The following is a 17,834-nucleotide window of genomic DNA, read 5'->3' as shown; positions in this document are numbered from 1 at the left end:
TTCTCATTGGACGGTTTTACTGGTTCTACAGGAGGAGTCGCTAATTCGAGTCAAACAAACTTGGCTGTCGCTAAGCGCACGCCCCACACGACTATGATTGGCTATTGGTGGCAAGCCCACAATAAACATGTCCATGCTGTATACAAAGAGAAAAAAAAATATTTATTTATAATCAATATTATAAAAGATATTCAGAACTGTATTAAGCTGCTCTGGAATCAGAACTTAACTCGTTTATGCTGTAGTTAGCTTTTTTAACATACCCATCAAATGTAACCATATAAATATTTTCTAGCCACGGCATCACTTCTTCGATTACTGCAATTATTTGTTGTTTTTTGTACATTATCTGATTTTGTGTGTAAATTGTGTTAGATTGTGGCCGTATACTCCACATGCCCTCACTCATTTACTCAAACAATCAAAACAAGCCTGAGAAACAGGGACGTGGGAATCTAGATCAAAGGAGGGTGATTGGCTGGCGCAACTGTCAATCATCATCGGTTGGATGGGTTTCTCCGGCTACCGCTGTAAGCACGTTAGTAGTAAATGAGCGTCGGTGTTTGGCTTGGTTTGACAAGTTTCCCAGGATGATGATGGGGCTAGTAGTGAGCAGCTAGTTGACACAAAAGTTACAAAAATAAGAAAAGTTGCAGCTCGCGTTTCGCATGTGACGAAAGGACAGGGATCTTGGTCCTTTTGTCAAATGTAAGGACTCAGAAGTTTCCGATTTCTCCGACAGTCAGTCAAGTCTACACTGGAAAGCCCAGACACGACAGTAAAGATGAACAGCCTGTCTTTTGACGACCATTCGTTGGATAATCTGGATCCAACACTGTCGCTTAACGACCCCAGTGATATTGATACGGCCCTCCTAAGCGACATTGATGGTAAGAAAATATAATGGCTGCTGCTGGCTTAAAACAGTTGCTAAAACCGGTAACACCGTACGTGTTATCATTCATTTTCGTATCAATTCTTTAAGTGTTCTGCATGTAATAATCACACTAACAACATCACTTACAACGACGTTCGATACAAAGACACCTTTAAAAAAATAAAAAAGCTTTTAAAAGCTGAGAGCTAGCTTTCATCATCCACTGTTAGCTACACGCTAACTATCAGTGAGCAAGTATATGGAGGCTAGCCGGAAGTGATATTTGGGATGTTTTGTTAGTAATTTATAACAATGATTCTTGCAATATCAGAAGTCGTCTGTGTGTCTTGCTGTGCAATAGAAAAATAGAAACGCATTTCATGAGGCGAATATGTGAAACTAACGTACAGCTAGCTTCGTGTGCGCCCCGCCCCCAGCGTGCTCCATAGACCGGGGTTACTGTCGTTCATTCCTCTCTTTTTGGGTTCACATAGCCTCACTTGACCGATTTGACAAATATAATGCATTTATGTATGCCAAATTAATCGGTTGAAAACTAATCTAGCCATGTGCTCTGTGGACGACTTTATTTTTTTTCTTGCGAATATAGTGCTATCCACGTGCCCGTTTTTGCAAAAAACAAACAGCATATATAGTATGAGTCATATATAAAATTCGTGCAACAATTTAAGCCTTCCATCGAAATCACAAGAGTATTTCGAGTAGTGTTAAGATTTAGAGTTTTCTGGAAGTCTTCCTAAATTGGCCAGTATGTGTTTTATGATAGGGGGCGACGTGTAAATAAGATAACACGCACTGCGTAAACAGTATTCGTATCCTGCGGCCGTGCTCTCCATCTCCCTGACTTTGACCGACAGTAACCCTCTGTGACACTGCTCGATGGTAACCTCACACTCATTGCCACAGGCAGCTCTCCCTCTCTTTTCCTGTCTTGGGCTGATCGGCATAGCAAGTCTCCGAGATGCGCTCTGATTGGCCAAGAGCGATCACCTCATACACAACACTGCTTCACAAATCCAGGCTGCTCGTTTTTTTTTCTTTTTTGTACTGCAGACACAACATGAACTCAGAATCACTTAACAGAGAAATTAAACGCGGCGAACTGTCCTTGTAAAAAATTCTGTGAAAATTATTTCAGTGTCTTATGTCTTTCAAGAGCACACTGCTTCCTAGAATAAAAAATGATTAGTGAACACGTGCCATCTCACTTTTTTTCATTTAAAGGTTTTTTTGTCAGTTTAAATCTTTGTAATTAGCAAATCTTCTGGAAAAGATACATATTAAAATGTTTTATATCTTTTAGATCATGCTAATGAAAACCTACAAGTCCATATGTGCACGAGCACAAATTAAGATTAATAGCTCATTAATAATACACCACTTGGATTCTTGGACCTACAGCTGCACGCACATGATGAATGGCTTGATAAACTTAAAGTGTGAAATGTGCTGTATACCTGTACCCGGTATTTCTTGCTGTGTTTTCTAACGCAACAAGAGGCAGTCTTTCTTGTAAAATGTGTTTTTAAACTGCGTAAGACACCCTATCTCCTGCTTAGGATGTTTTAAAGTAGTTTTCTAGTAATTTTTTGAGCATTAATGGAAAATGTGATGAAACAAAATTTAGTTTTTAGCAATTTTAAACCGCTGTAGTCATAAGTACATGTGATGTACTACATTTACAGTCATGTGAAAAAGAATGGACTCTATAAAAGCAGAAGTTTTTCTGGTTCGCAGTACATGGGTTTGTGGAAGTCCCAAATTCACCTCCCGGTCAGAGAAACCTCAAAAAAACACATGAGCTACATAATCTACAGCATATTAAATGTTAACATTAATGACAGTAAAGTTAGAAAGAGACTGAACACAAATATGGGTTCAATTTTAAAAAGCACATGCAGGAGCAAAGTTGCAGCTAAACAAACCAGAACACTTTTAGAGCAATAATTCATAACGCACAACATCACACAGCATATCTGTATAAACACCTAATATCAACTGTTAAGCATAGCGATGGAGTAGTGATGACTTGGGGTTTTTTTTGCGGCCACAGGACTCAGGAACCCTGCATTGATTGAGTTGACCATGAACTCCTCTGTATTTCTAGAGTTAAGTGTGATGCCATCTGTCCTACAGCTGTTGCTTGGCTGAAATTGTGTCATGCAACAGGACAATGCTCCCAAGCACAGCAGCAAATGTACAAGATAGTGGCTGAAAAAGGAAACAGTCAAGGTCTTGCAGTGACCCAGTTGAGGTCCAGACATCAACGTGGTAAGAAAATGCCGCGGGGAGACTTTAAAAGAGCTGTGCATAAACAAATGCCTGCAAAGGTCTGAACTAAAGCAAACGCTGTTAAGAAGAGCGGGCCAAAATTCCACCACAGCAATGTGGGAGACTGATAAAGTCAAATGGAAAACAGTTACTTCAAGTTATTATTGCTGCTAAAGTTGGTTTGATAATATGATGACTCATTAGTTAAACTTTTTTTTTTTTTTTTGCAGGACTGCATAAAGCCCTGTTAAAACCTTTTTAATGCGACTTTGTTTGTTGCCATTTAGCTTTTTTACCCAATACCAACACACACTTCAAGGGTTTGCTCCTTTCTATTTGAGCATCACATTGGCCTTATCCATTTTTATGCATTCCCACTCTACACTGGATTTATATATTAATAATAATACTTAGATAGACTGAAATGGATAGTAATTCAATCTCTAAACAAGTTTTCCAGAGAAATTTACAGTTCCTATAGATTTGATCTTGGTCCATATTTAATTGCTTAAAGCGGGCAAATTGTTATAAATTTTCTACTTGAACAATAACATTCACAGTAGCTGTGATTTGTCTTCCTGTTTAGACATGCTCCAGCTCATCAACAACCAGGACATGGAGTTTGGAGGACTCTTTGATGCCCCTCCATACACCACAGCTCCTCCCATGCAAGAGATTCATGGTTTGACTCAGACCATCACCTCAGCCTCCCCCCCAACCACCACTACCACACCTCCATCTTCATCTTCATCTTCCATCCTAAGCAGTAACCCCCATCTGGATGCACTGCTGGGCCCTCCTATTACTCGTAGCTCGTCCACCCCAGACAAAGCCTTCCAGCCTCCCACCTTCCAGCAGTCTCCCCTGGCCCAGGTACCCAGCTCCACCCAGAGGCAGCAGCCGTCCTCCCCACAACAAGCTCAAAGCATCAGACAGACCCAAGTGGAGCAACCCCAACCAGTTCTCAGCCCGTCTGCTCCTTCCCAGGCAGCTTCACCTAATGGCTCCCCAGGACCAAACCCAGCATTCAGCTCAACGCCTCAGGCACTCTTCACCTCTCCTGCACCCCAGACTCCACCACAGACACAGCCTCAGGCCCGGACCAACTACAGCAGCCCAAACAGCTACACAGGTAAGCCCTCTCTGATGGTGATGATTGAGTCATAGATTATGTGCGAGTTAGATGGTAGGGGGTATCAAACTGTGCTTTAAAAATAAAACCTTTAAAGGAAAGGATGAAAATAAAACTGTGATGTTATTGTAGTGTGTTTCTTCATATAGAGACAAGTTCCTTGACTTTGCATGTCTGATGTTGGATCGTTCTAATCTAATTCTGTCTGCACCGCTGAACAAAATGGTCTCAACAGCAAGCTTCCTGCTGTCTTTAACTTTTTACAACTTTCATTAACCTGGCTTAACCAGTTTATTTTGTTCTGTAATTTACAGTTAAAGTTCAAGGTTTTTGAACCTTTTTTTTGCGCAGTGAAAATGACAAACCTCTTGTGTCAGGTATTCAGTGAGGGGAAAAAATAGGTTATTAAGGAAAATGTTAATATCTAATTTTTGTCAATTGTGATTTGATTAAAATATGTGATGCTAACCTTTCAGTCGTTAGACTTCTTTTCAACAATACATGCACTGCTGTTTTACTGACTTTTCAAATACAAACAAATGGAATCTCATAGAGCTATATAACCTCATTTATCAGCGTTTTTTTTTTCTATAAACGAAAAAAAGGGGAGAATGACAAATTGTCATCTGTGAGGGAAAAAAACTCCAAGTGTCTATTTATATTTCTGTTAAATGCCGAGGATGTTTTTAGTGGGTTACATAAAGCACATTTGTGTTAACCATGGAATCTAGCAGCTGATTCCCAGTGCCCTGCAAGTTCGCTGTTCACGTGCATCGCATTTATCAGGACACTAGGTTATTTAACCTCGGATGATTTCTAATTAATGTCGTAATCTAATAGACTTTGCTCAGCTGCGTAAGAGTCTGCGAGTGAAATGAAATTTGTGTGTGTGGACAAGACGTGGAACATTGGTGCGTACACAGTAGACAGTCCACTGCATGTGCATATCTTTATCCATATCTCTTAAAGCTTGGTGGAGATAAGCGAAAGTAGCGGCCATATCATTTGGAGAGTATCGCATTTATAATGAGTCCATAGTTCACCTTTTGCCTACAAAGTCTTAAAACTAATGCAGTTTTGATGAAATAAAGAGTTCAGGTGTTTTTTACTTTTAAAGCTGGCAGTTCTTTTGGAAGCTTAAATGTTGAAATGGGTAGTGTGCTACTAAACCGTTAAATGATCACGGAAATTTTAACACAAACCACCAAATACTTAACATATTCGTTTAAAAAAAAAAATATTGTTAATTTCAAGTCAGAATTGCTCGGATTTTTCTTCAAATTTTACTTGCGTGATTTAAGTCTGAAGAAGTCTTTTTGGCATCAATGTGTTTTTTTTTTTTTCTAGCTGGCAGTCCCAGCAGTGTGAGCACTCCTGCCACCAGTTTGTCATCCTCACCGCCGAGCATTCAGCCAGTGGCCATTCAGACTCAGCTCCAAGGGCTGACAACTGCATCTCCTCTCCTGACCACATCAACAAGCCCTCCAGTTCAAACTGTCGCAGCCCACGTACAGCAAGTACCTGTAAGTGTGTGAAGGTGCTCTCTGAGCGAGCCTGGATGGACTTAAAAACGAATGCACTGTAGTCCTCGTTTACGTAAATGAATTTTTGGTGCATCTATCTGCCCTGGTGTCCTCAGGTGTTGCTTCAGCCCCAGTTCATCAAGGCTGAGAGTCTACTGCTGACCACTTTGAAGCCTGACCCCTGCATAGTCACTACTGTAGCTTCTCCCACGTCCCTGGCCACCACCACCCCAGCACAAAGCACTTCGCTGCAGGTAGATGCACAATATGAACTCAAAGCTAATACTGAAGTCACACAGTGCACCGCTGTCGAGTTTACACCCACGATGTTAACCCTGGCACTTACATCATCCTGTTTTCTCAGGCATTCATGGGTGGGGGTACTTTCCTGACTACAGTGCCTGTCATGGTGGATGCTGAAAAGCTTCCCATCAACCGCATCGCTATCAGTGGTAAGCCGGCTGGCCAGCCACACAAAGGGGAGAAGCGCACGGCCCACAACGCTATTGAGAAGCGGTACCGCTCCTCCATCAATGACAAAATCGTGGAGTTGAAAGACTTGGTGGCTGGCACTGATGCTAAGGTAAGAAGCACGTATTTACAAGCATCCCATGCTTTTTATGCCATATTCTTTTTTTTTTTCTTTTTTTCTTTTTCATGAACAGCAGAGGTCTAATAATTCGGTCGGTCTTTTTCTTTCATTTCTAGCTCAATAAATCTGCAGTACTGAGGAAAGCCATCGATTACATCCGTTACCTGCAGCAGACTAACCAGAAGCTCAAACAAGAGAACATGGCTCTTAAAATGGCAGCCCAGAAAAACAGTATGTGCTTAAAATGGTCTCTTTTCTTTATTCGTCAACAGCCTCTTAGCATTTTATTTCAATTTCTTGAAAGTCAATCATTCCGGTAACCTTTAACAACAATGACTGCTGATTTTTTTTTTTTTTTTTTTTTTTTTTTTTTTTTAAATCCTGAAAAGACAAATATAAAATGAAATGAAGTGTATTGTAGGGTTGAAGCTTTTCTTTTCTTTTGTACCCTTGATTGACCCTCTAACTACTTCCTTCATCATCTTTTTTTTTTTTTTAAACCCCTTTTCTGCAGAGTCTCTTAAGGACCTGGTTGCCATGGAGGTGGATGGACAGGCTGATGTGAAGAGCGAGCTGCCCACCCCGCCAGCCTCTGACGTGGGTTCCCCAACTTCCTTCTCTCACTGTGGCAGTGACTCAGAACCTGACAGTCCAATGGGAGAGGACACAAAGGTATACAGAGCTCATTTAAACGAAACATTTGAGATGAGGGTTCACGATAGAGATGCAAGGACAGATGGTTTGTTCCCATTAGGTTTGCGTTTGAATGAAAGTTAGGACTCTGTAAAATATATATTTGAAAAATCAGAATTTGCAGATCATTCAAATCCTGCATTGACATGAAAATGATGCAAAGAAAACATTTCAAATTTTTAAAGTTTTCTTTCTTATTTTGAATACGATGCCAGCAAAAGCAAAGCGTCTAAAGACAAATGTAGGTACACCGGCATGTTTCCCACTGGTTTACGTCACCTTTAAGCAGGCGTGAGGGAACCGTGGAGACCAGTTGCTGTAGTTCTGAAAGCACAATCTTTTTCTGTGCTTGCTTGATATAGGATTTCAGCTGCTCAGCAGTCTGAACATTTGGCACATTGTGAAAGGAAAAAGACAACAACGGACGCCTCTGTGGGTGACAGCCCTGTCAGAATGCAGGCAGGTCAGTTTAGCTGCCAGGCTCTCTGCAGATGGATGCATGCGATTTGGTAGTGTGCTGGCAAAGTGGCCAAGGCCTTCATTTAAAAAAAAGACATTGTCTTGATAGTAGCATATGTTAGTGTTAATGGTGCTTTTTGTAAGATGGGCAGCTGCTGTGAATAAATGTTTAGAATAGGTTTTTTTTCTGGATTTATGGATGCAGGGACACCAGCACAGCACTGGTTAGTGGACTCATTTGAGCCCATGCAGTGAATTGATGGGTTGGGAATGAAAATTAAGATACATTAAATTGTTGGAAGTATTTGTCCACACAGTTCTTCACACTGTGATGAATCCCTAACAGTTTTTTTTTCCCATAGACTGCTTTAATGATTTGCATATTCTCAAAATAGAAGATGAGATATGGCTAACTGAAACTAGCTAAAACCTGTTTTTGCTGTGCTTTGTTTATTCCTTTAGGCATATGGTGCCATCTGTATGGGATTTTTTTTTTTTGTATATTGGAACAACAAGTCTTGGTTACCTTTCACATTTGAATAGATACAGATACCTGTACCTGGGCTTTGGTACTGTTTTTCGGTATTTTACTCATTGTGACATAATAAATCCAAGATTTCTCTTACAAAAATAAGTCCAAACTTCTCACTTGAAACATTTTGTTATTTAATGCTTTGGTCGCTGTCTGGCAGTGAACACCGGGTTCGGACAGTCTCAGTCGTTGTGTCCTTGGGCAAGACACTTCACCTACTGCCTACTGGTGTTGGCCAGAGGGGCCGATGGCACGATATGGCAGCCTCGCTTCTGTCAGTCTGCCCCAGGGCAGCTGTGGCTACAACTGTAGCTTGCCTCCACCAGTGTGTGAATGTGAGAGTGAATGAATAGTGGTATTGTAAAGCACTTTAAGGGTCTCGAAAAGCGCTATATAAATCCAATCCATTATTATTATTATTATTATTATAACACATTTAATATTAATTCTAAGCTATAATTAGTTGCGATTATCTACCAGTGCTTTGGATATACAATTTCACATGACGTGCATGTTTACCGTAAACAGCACGTGAGTTAAAATGTCAAACAACACAGTGAAAAAAGTCCTGGGTTTTTTTGCGTGCAACGTGTCCGACTTACTAATTAATTACCTGACGAAGATGTTTCATCATCATCATCCATTGGTGGATGTCACACTGGTGACAGATGTGCTAAATTAAGCTGCAGTGACTGTGAATTTGGCTTTTGGGCTTTCAGATCTGGTGCATTCTTCTAGCTGTGTTTTGTGTTTGACCAGGTGTTTCCTCAGATTAGATGCATTATCGTTTCCAGCTTTGCATTTTGCACTACAAACATGGGAGAGAACATTGTCTGTGCTGAGCTGTGAAAAGTCTGAGCTCGCCTGAGTCTGTTTTTGGCTCGTCACACCGCCATTGCCTTGTGCGTGTGCTTTCTGGAGTGACGTCACGGCAGGAGTGACGTCACATGGACTCGGCCTATTTCTTCCTTTAACCCAAGTGTGCTCCGGTGATGAAATTTGGCATCAGCTGATTTTTGTGAATTGGAGTTCGGTCAGTGCCATGGTGACGGCTTAAAGCACCTCAAAGAAAACCTTAGTAAACTTCCTTCACAGGCGCTCCCATGAGCAATCTAGGAAACTGTTACCAACAGAAACCTTGACCACACAGCAACTGTCAGTCTTAATGGACAAAAAAAAAATATACAAACGTGATTCTTTTGGCTGCGAAAAAATTCCCCATGAACACCCGTGATGCTTGACAGCTTGTGTACAACGCTCACCTATTAATCAACCACTATAACACATCAAAAATGTAATTACTCATACTTTTTGTCAGATTGATGTTGCTGCCTGAATTAATAAATTGAATAATCACAAATGTGTCCTTCTGGATTCTCTCGTGTTTCAGCCAAATATAGGCACGCCGGACCAGTCGACAGCAGGTGGCAGTGCCATTGGCATGTTGGACCGTTCCCGTATGGCGTTGTGCGCCTTTACCTTTCTCTTCCTCTCCCTCAACCCTTTGGCTGCTCTGTTCTGTTCATCGGGTAGCAGCTCATCTGGAAATACTGAAGCTGTAAGCACCCATCACGCGGGCAGGACCGTCCTGGGTGTGGATGTCGCAGGTACAGAGTGGGGAAAATGCTGGGAGGGAGACAGATGGCAGTGATGCCAATTTCACATAATTAGCTCTCAATAAATAGATTTTCTTTGCAGTTAAATGACACTCTGTGTGTTGTTTATAGCTGACTCATGGGGCTGGATGGATTGGATGCTCCCAACTATACTGGTGTGGCTACTGAATGGTATTCTGGTATCAGGAGTTCTAATACGGCTGTTGGTGTATGGAGAACCTGTAACCAGACCACATTCTGGATCATCCGTCTTGTTCTGGAGGCATCGCAAACAGGCTGACCTGGACCTGGCAAGAGTATGCTTCTTTTTTTCTTTTTTCTTTTTTTTTTAAACGTGTGCCAAATTGACAAAGTGTACTGATCCACAAGGAGGAATTTGACCACATTTAAATCAGAAATCCCTCTGAACTCTCACAGAATCTATAAAGTGGCTCTTTGTCTGTTTTCTCTCACCATTTATCTCTTTTACACTTCACAGGGAGATTTTGCTCAAGCCAGTCACAACCTGTGGACTTGTCTGAAGGCTCTTGGTCGCCCCTTACCCACCTCCCAGTTGGACTTGGCCTGTGCAGCGCTCTGGTCTTTGCTAAGATTCTGCCTCCAGCGTCTATGGGTTGGCCGCTGGCTGGCTGCCAGGGCAGGAGGGCTGCGATCTGATCGCCCCCTGCAGGAGGATGCCTGCAAAAGCAGCCGTGACGCCGCCCTGGTTTATCACCGCTTACACCAGCTTCACATGACAGGTTGGTCACCATAAGAGTCTTGTTTTTAGATCAGATCAGTGTCACACGCTGGACATTAGGAGGTGAATTGTCATTCATTTCAAAGCAACTCAGCAACATTTGAAGTAAGGTTTAAAAAGCATTGCAGTCTTTGCTGTGCAAAAAGATTCTGTCTAAAGATAAATTCCAGTTTAAATAATTTTTATGAATATTAAAAATAAACCCTGTAATTATTTTCTTGTCTTCGATCTGTGCCTGCAGGTAAACTGAATGGCAGCCACCTCTCAGCAGTGCACATGTCTTTAAGTGCAGTGAACCTTGCAGAGTGTTCCGGCTCATGCCTGCCTGTGGCCTCGCTGGCTGAGATCTATGTTTCTGCGGCTCTACGAGTCAAAGCCAGTTTGCCGAGGGTTCTGCATTTCACCTCTGTGAGTCCCTGTTGTTTGCACAAGCATACGCTTCTTGCTCAGTCATTTATAAGCAGTGTTTTTACCCCGACTCTGTTTCTTTTGTGCTCACATGATGTAACAACAACCAGTTTTGAGTTGACATTTTGTTTAATTTATCTTTCATGGTTAATAAACATTCACTGAGGTGATTAAAGATTCTGCGATCTGTCCCAACGTGAAAGATTTTAAACTACACCGAACCAAAACCTTTTTTTCCCCTTCTTTTGATAGCGTGTGTTCCTGAGCAGTGCTCGTCAAGCATGCCTATCTTCCAGTGGCAGTGTCCCCCCAGCCATGCAGTGGCTTTGTCACCCACTAGGTCACCGCTTCTTCGTGGATGGGGACTGGGCTATTCGCAGCACCCCTAAAGAAAGCATCTACAGCCAGGCTGGCAACACTGGTCAGTGAAAGCAAAAGTTTGTACTCAGTGTATAACTGTTTTTACAATACCTAATTTGGAATCCTCTTGCCTACAATATGCAGGCACATTCTGATGTTTATATTTGTTAATGGTTTCCCTTGCAGTGGATCCTCTGGCTCAGGTGACTCAGGCATTTAGAGAACACCTCCTGGAAAAGGCTCTGTACTGTGTGGCCCAGCCTCGTGGAGAGAAAAATACAAGTCCGGGAGACGGGTGAGAAATCAAGACGCGCTTTCATATAATCGATTCTTGTAACTTTTGGTTCGTTTGCTTTTCTTGGGAGCAAGTTACGGTTTACTTCTCATAGAGTCGCCAACATACAAAGAAAGGAATGAGGATAATAAACGCAGAATTAAATTTGGTATTTAAAAAAACCCCTTTTGTAGGTATGTTTTATTTTAACGATTTGTGAGGCAAAATAACCATTCATTGTGTGTGTGTGTGTGTCCTCAGCGAGTATGCCGATGCCCTGGAATATCTCCAGCTGTTGATTAGTGCTTCAGATGCGGCTGGTGCCACCTCACAGTCCTTTGCTATTGGGTCCAACATGGCAACTGTCACAGGTATGGCTATGGCAACTGTTGTTTCTGTTTGCAGTCTCATTTGTATTTCTGTGTAATATGTTCATATTCCACAATATGCAGAATATTTATATTGAAAAGTAATCTTTGACAGTGTATCTTCAGCGCTAAAAACATTAGTGATCACTAATGGTACCGACTTTTTAATCTGGTTAAAATTTGCTTTTAGAAAAATCAGAACTTGCCTCTAAATGTTTCTGTTGCTTAAGTACATCAAGCAGTTACACGTCTAGATGCGTACTCCTTACTTCACTGCTACTTATCTTTTTTGAAATAATTGCATTAACCTTCTCTGCACACTGCTCTTTCTTTACTGCGCGTGCAGAATAAGAAGCTGTGTGACAAAGTTCATTTTTACACTACAGAGATCAAGTAGCTTGAGTTCCCTTTGACTTCCATCCTCCCACCGCTTTCCTTTGTCCTTACTGATCACTGATCTGAGCGAGAGAGGGCTAGGTGAAAGGGAGGCATTCGCTAGATTGCTTCATCTATCTTCAGCACTGTCAAATTGGTGATCACCTTGAGAGGAAGGAGGGAGCGGGAGGGATGAGAGACTGTGCAGGGATTTTAATAGGAGACTTTTCTTGGCAGAGCCTCAGGTTACTCGCTACATGTTTTAGAAGTCTGTGTGTGTTGCCCTGTGTTAAATGGAGTACTTTTTCCTTGTGAGGGAGTCGTCAAAATCCTCCAGGGTAGAAACAGATTGATTCAGAGGTCAAAATGCAGACAGCAGCTGTCTGCACGGGTGCACCGCCATGCATGCTAAATGTGAAAGTGGACACTCTGGGATTTAAATATCTGCATGTTTGTTTCTGTCTGAGGGTGTCTCAGCTTTGACTGTTTTTCCTCTAATATCCAGGCTGTGACCCTCATTCTAAGTGGTGGTCCTCAATCACTGTGGTGATCATCAACTGGCTCCAAGGAGATGATGCTGCAGCAGAGAGACTGTATCCGACTGTTGAGCACCTGCCCCGCAGTCTGCAGAACGCAGAGTAAGTTAGACGTATAAAGATGTGAATTTGGAACTTTGCCCTGCAAATGCCAGGCTAAGGACACACACCCACCCACCCTTAAACACTTGCACCACTTTAACCTGTGTCCTTTGTCTGTTGCCCGCCCACCACTCTCTTTCTATCAGGAGTCTTCTGCCCAAAGCCTGTCTGAACACATTCAGGGCAGTGCGAGCTCTGCTGTCCAAGCCAGAAAACTGCCAATTGAGTCTGAGCTACAGTGACAAGGCCAGCGCCCTGCTCCGAGACAGCCTCAACCTGGGACCACACTGTCATAGCTCCAGTTTAGACAAGGTACGCACAAAGAAAGGCACAATCTCTTCCAGATTTGTGCACGTAAGTGATGTTTATTACACCTATGAGGGACATTTCATTAAGGTGACAACATCTGCACGAGGGAAAAAAATGCACAAGAATACTTAAAGTGTCGGGAATAGTTACATAGTTATAAGGTGATTAAATTATGCACACACACAGACACGTGCACCTTTGTCACAGTACAAAGCGACACACTTCACCAGACAGCGAATCCCTCGCAGCATCTCTGCTCTGCGATGCTGCAGTGTCCTACCCTCTGGCACTCAGCAGATGGTGATGCTGGTGGATAGGTAGCTCACAGCGGGTGTGAGTGCATGGCCAGAGCTGCAGTGCATTGTAGTTGCATTGCATGTGTGTCTCAGCTGAGTGCAATGTACCTGCAGTGCAACACAGAGCTGGGCCACTCACAGCAGAACACACACTCGCGTAGGAGAGGTGGAAAATGTCCTTTAGCGTCGATTAGAGATGCATAACATTACGAAAGTGACTGTTTTAATAATTGCAGCTGAAACTATTTGTAGATTAATGTCCTGAGCAAAATGTGATGGATATTACTTATTTTTATAAACTGGAAGCGGTGTTGTATGACAAACATGCAAACATTTTTTTTTTTTAGTCTAATTCTTGGTGTTTTTCAAAACATGACATATTCATCATACTTCAGTATGCAGTTCTGAGGTCAGTGGAGACTGAGGCTTTTTTTCCCCTTTTCTTTTCATTTTTGTTTTTAAGTTGAGAATATTTGAGCACTAAAGCTAATTATTTCTCGCTAGGTTGTCCAGTTGCTGTTGTGTGATCTGCTGCTGGTTATGAGGACAAATGTCTGGCGTCTGCAGCAACAAGGGGCCACTCCCACGGGGCAAGGCTCAGCGGGGACCAGCGGCCCTGCGAGCATTCAGCAGGCCTCTCCACCAGAGCTCGTGGGCTTTCAGCAAGATCTCAGCTCGCTACGCAAATTGGCACAGAGTTTCAGACCTGCGATGCGAAGAGTATGTAAAACCTTGTCACCACATTCTGCCTTTTAAGTTTTCCCTTTTGGTTTATGAAAGCTCTGTGCTGGGCCTAATATGAGGGAAGAGTTTGTGCTAAATCTGAAGTTTGTCTCAACTGAAAACTATTTCAGTAGTTGCATACAAAGACACTGGATCTGAGTGCAGCGTGCTATCCCAAACCAAAACATGTTAAGATGAATCTTAAGATGCTCTTTAATGAAAGTGTAAAACACAAATCTGCTGCATATGTGTCGTGAATGAGTGAATTAAAAAGAATAGAATTTCTTCACTTAATAAAGGCACACATTGGCACAGAGAAGCACATTGGGAATGGATACAAATATAATCCAGTGCACGTATTTGCAGGCAGTGCAGGGTATATATAATTCTCTGTGAGGTTGGGAGGTGTTGCAGCATGCACGCACGCGCACACACACACACACACACACACACACACACACACACACACACACACACACACACACACACACACACACACACACACCCTGAGGCAAGCGTTTAGCAGCATTGTTCACAAGACTTCAAAGTCTCTCAGAGGTAGAGCCGAGCATTATGTGTGAGTCATCATCACTCGCTGTCGTCCCTCCTCCTCCTCTTCTCTCACCTCTCTCTCTCTTTCCACTCCATCCCTTTCCAGTTGTTTCTCCATGAAGCTACGGCCAGGCTGATGGCGGGGGCCAGTCCCACCCGCACACATCAGCTTCTGGATCGCTCACTGCGGCGCAGAGCAACACCCGGAGCCAAGACAGGTGTGTGTGTGTGCATGTGTGTACAATATTACTGTGGATTTGATATTTCATTCAGTCTGCACTGGTGATTCTGTCTGCAGGAAGATTCTGTTTGAATAACTCCTGTTGATATTTTTAATTTGGTGAAGTAACAGAGAAAGCTCTGAATATTTATGTCACTTGGTCCTTATCTAATCCGTCTGCTTTGAAAATGTATTTCTTTATTAAGTCTAGTCAAAAAAGGGCCAGCATTTAATAAGTGCAGCTTCTACATTCTGGGGATGTGATGCTTTTTCTTGACTTATGTTTTATTAAACTAAATATATATCTGTTTGAGACATTCGGAGATCCTCCTGAATTGCTAGAAAACAATTTCTTTACATTATTTTCTAAGGTTCTCTAGAATACTTGATAAATGGATAAACAGGTGAAATCCAATAAATTTTATACTAAAAGCAATCTATGGATTGTTAGACTTAATTACTTTAGTTTTTTTTTTTAGTATTTGCTTTATTTACCATTCATTTAGCTTGTTTTGTGGCAGACAGAGAAGCTGGGACATGCTGTTGATTTGTCATTGTGTTTATAAGTGATGGTGGGAGGCTTTTTGGAGAAGGGCAGGCCATTTCAGTTTTCGTTATAAATCAGATCAGTGATTAAACTCTGTTTGGCTGTTGCTGGTTAACGACATCAAAAAGCTCACCCGAAATGCCACAGTAACTAACTGTTTTTGTTTTTTTGTGTGTGTGTGTTGTGTGTGTGCAGAGGAGTGTGAGATGCGGCCTGGCCAGCGGGAGCAGGCGGAGGCTGTGATGCTGGCGTGCCGCTACCTTCCTCCGTCCTTTCTTTCGGCTCCGGGCCAAAGGGTGGGCATGCTGGCCGACGCTGCCCGCACCCTGGAGAAGCTGGGAGACAAGAGGACCCTCCACGACTGCCAGCAAATGATCATAAAACTGGGCAGCGGCACCACCGTCACCAACAGCTAGAGCTGGGGGGAGGGGAGAGGGAGGGGTGCTGAGAGACACGCATGGACGTTGTGTACATGTATATAAACATCTGTAACATACAAAATCACACAGACCGACAGAAGACAAAACCATACAGTCTCTCTTTGGTGAGCAGCTATCGAACAGATTTGTACAGATTCATATCAAACTGGATTTTCTTCATGCGTTGTCCCTCCCATCACCCCAGTCAAACAACAAAGCACTTGTCGAGTTCGCACTCTTGTTGCTGCGGATTATTATCAAAAAACGATTTTCCTCTTGTCAAAAAAAAAAAAAGAATCCCTTGGTGAGAATGTGTTGCAGTGCCACAGTTTGCCCACAAAGAGGAGCCGTCGTGTCCTTCTGGTGGACACGGAGAGGGTGAGAAGTATGAAAGAGGTTTTTGCCCTGCGTTTACTGGCGTATCCCCACTCGCCCCACTTTTCTTTCTTTCTTTTTTTTCCCCGATTACATCGATGCACCTTCTATAGGCAGGAGAGCTTAGTGGGCTGGAGTGGCGGGCTGCTCTGATTGGTTGCAGAATGAGGCGTCTCTGTGTTTGTGGGAGAAAAACGACCAAACTTGGATTGGTCTGAGCGCGTGGGCTTGTGTGTTGGGAAAGCACTAAACAGTAACTGTTGAGGTAAATTAAAAAAAATAAATAAATAAAAAATCATGTCTCACCAGCTGAGCCCCGTTTCTCTATCTGCACTAAGCCCGTGAGGCTGATTTCAGTGAGATAAGTAATATTATGGCTTTATGAGGTTATTTTCATAGAGGTCGTGTTTTTTGTTTGTTTTTTTTCCTTCTTGTTTTGCTGTGTACATATTTTAATATGTATTTATAATCTTATGATCTTTGATCAAGCAGTATTTTGCATAAGAAGAGTGATTTAATGCCTGTTTTTCCTTTTTTAATCTTGCTTTATTTTGCAGTTTTAAACTAGGCGCTGCATATCTGGTTATCTTGTGCGGTATCAGGTTAGCGTTGCATATCCATGCGACTGTCGTAGGCACTGGCTAGTTGTAAATCAACAGCTCAAGCTAAACATGAGCTGTTGGTACAACTTTTTGTAGTTTGTACAACTACAAAAAGTTGCGTATGTCATGCAGAAGGTTTTGAAATAATTAACTTTGTTTTTTCCTTTTGTTCCAAAGAAAGCCTGTGAGAAATCGTCTTTCTTTTTTTGTAGCTGTAATGTTACTTTCTCTTTCAATTACTGGTTTCTTTCCTAGAGAAAGCACCATGTTTTAATTTTTAAGAGGATTGTTTTGTTTTGTTTTTTTTAACAAATTTTTTGACATGTCCCAGGACCAGTATATTTTTTTTTATAGCATGTGACTAATGTGAAAGACTGAAAAACATGGGATTAAGATGACAGTGATGCAACCGTGTCTGAAGGTAATGTTGATGTAGACCTTTCACTGACATGCTTTCATCTCTTCCTTGTTCTTCATCTATTCCTTTTCGTCATGTAAATATTAAAATATTTTGTAAAGAAGAAATGAGCGTTTCCTGTGGTAATTGAAATAACTGGGTAATACGGGTTGAAAAATGATCAATAATTAAGTCTTACACTAACCTGAGAGGATGTCTGCATTGTGTCTGGCTGAAATTCTAACTCAGATATGGACTAATGTCAGCAAAGGCTTCAGAAAAATTGAATAATCAATTTTCTTAAATATTGATAGATTAATTATTTAATGACTCGTGACTTTCAGCTGCTCCCTTGCCAAAAGCGGTTGTCCCTGTGGGTAGCTCTCCATTTTTCGGGTTCAGTTTCACGCAGGATTCCCTTCCTGACATAACCCCAAAGGAGATTTGTGTCTCCAGCTGGAATCGAACCAGTGACCTTAAGCTTGTCAATAAATGTGTTGGAACACGTCATTAGGT

General features: G+C 42.1%; 1 protein-coding gene across 1 annotated transcript; it reads left to right on the top strand.

Moving 5' to 3' along the window:
• The first annotated feature begins 529 nt into the window (after positions 1 to 529).
• On the top strand, positions 530 to 17,444 carry srebf1 (sterol regulatory element binding transcription factor 1). The gene is made up of 19 exons (XM_063471738.1): positions 530 to 890; positions 3,756 to 4,301; positions 5,649 to 5,824; positions 5,941 to 6,078; positions 6,189 to 6,407; positions 6,533 to 6,647; positions 6,931 to 7,088; positions 9,491 to 9,707; positions 9,828 to 10,012; positions 10,195 to 10,456; positions 10,697 to 10,863; positions 11,116 to 11,284; positions 11,410 to 11,518; positions 11,759 to 11,868; positions 12,746 to 12,878; positions 13,025 to 13,190; positions 13,988 to 14,203; positions 14,865 to 14,976; positions 15,721 to 17,444. The coding sequence occupies exons 1-19, from the start codon at positions 785 to 787 to the stop codon at positions 15,939 to 15,941; spliced, it is 3,525 nt and encodes a 1,174-aa protein (XP_063327808.1). The 5' UTR covers positions 530 to 784; the 3' UTR covers positions 15,942 to 17,444.
• Positions 17,445 to 17,834: the final 390 nt, after the last annotated feature.

Source organism: Pelmatolapia mariae, linkage group LG4 (assembly GCF_036321145.2).
Source record: "Pelmatolapia mariae isolate MD_Pm_ZW linkage group LG4, Pm_UMD_F_2, whole genome shotgun sequence".
Classification (NCBI taxonomy): domain Eukaryota; kingdom Metazoa; phylum Chordata; class Actinopteri; order Cichliformes; family Cichlidae; genus Pelmatolapia; species Pelmatolapia mariae.
Note: the sequence above shows the minus strand (reverse complement) of the source record. Positions and strands in the feature narration are given on the sequence as shown.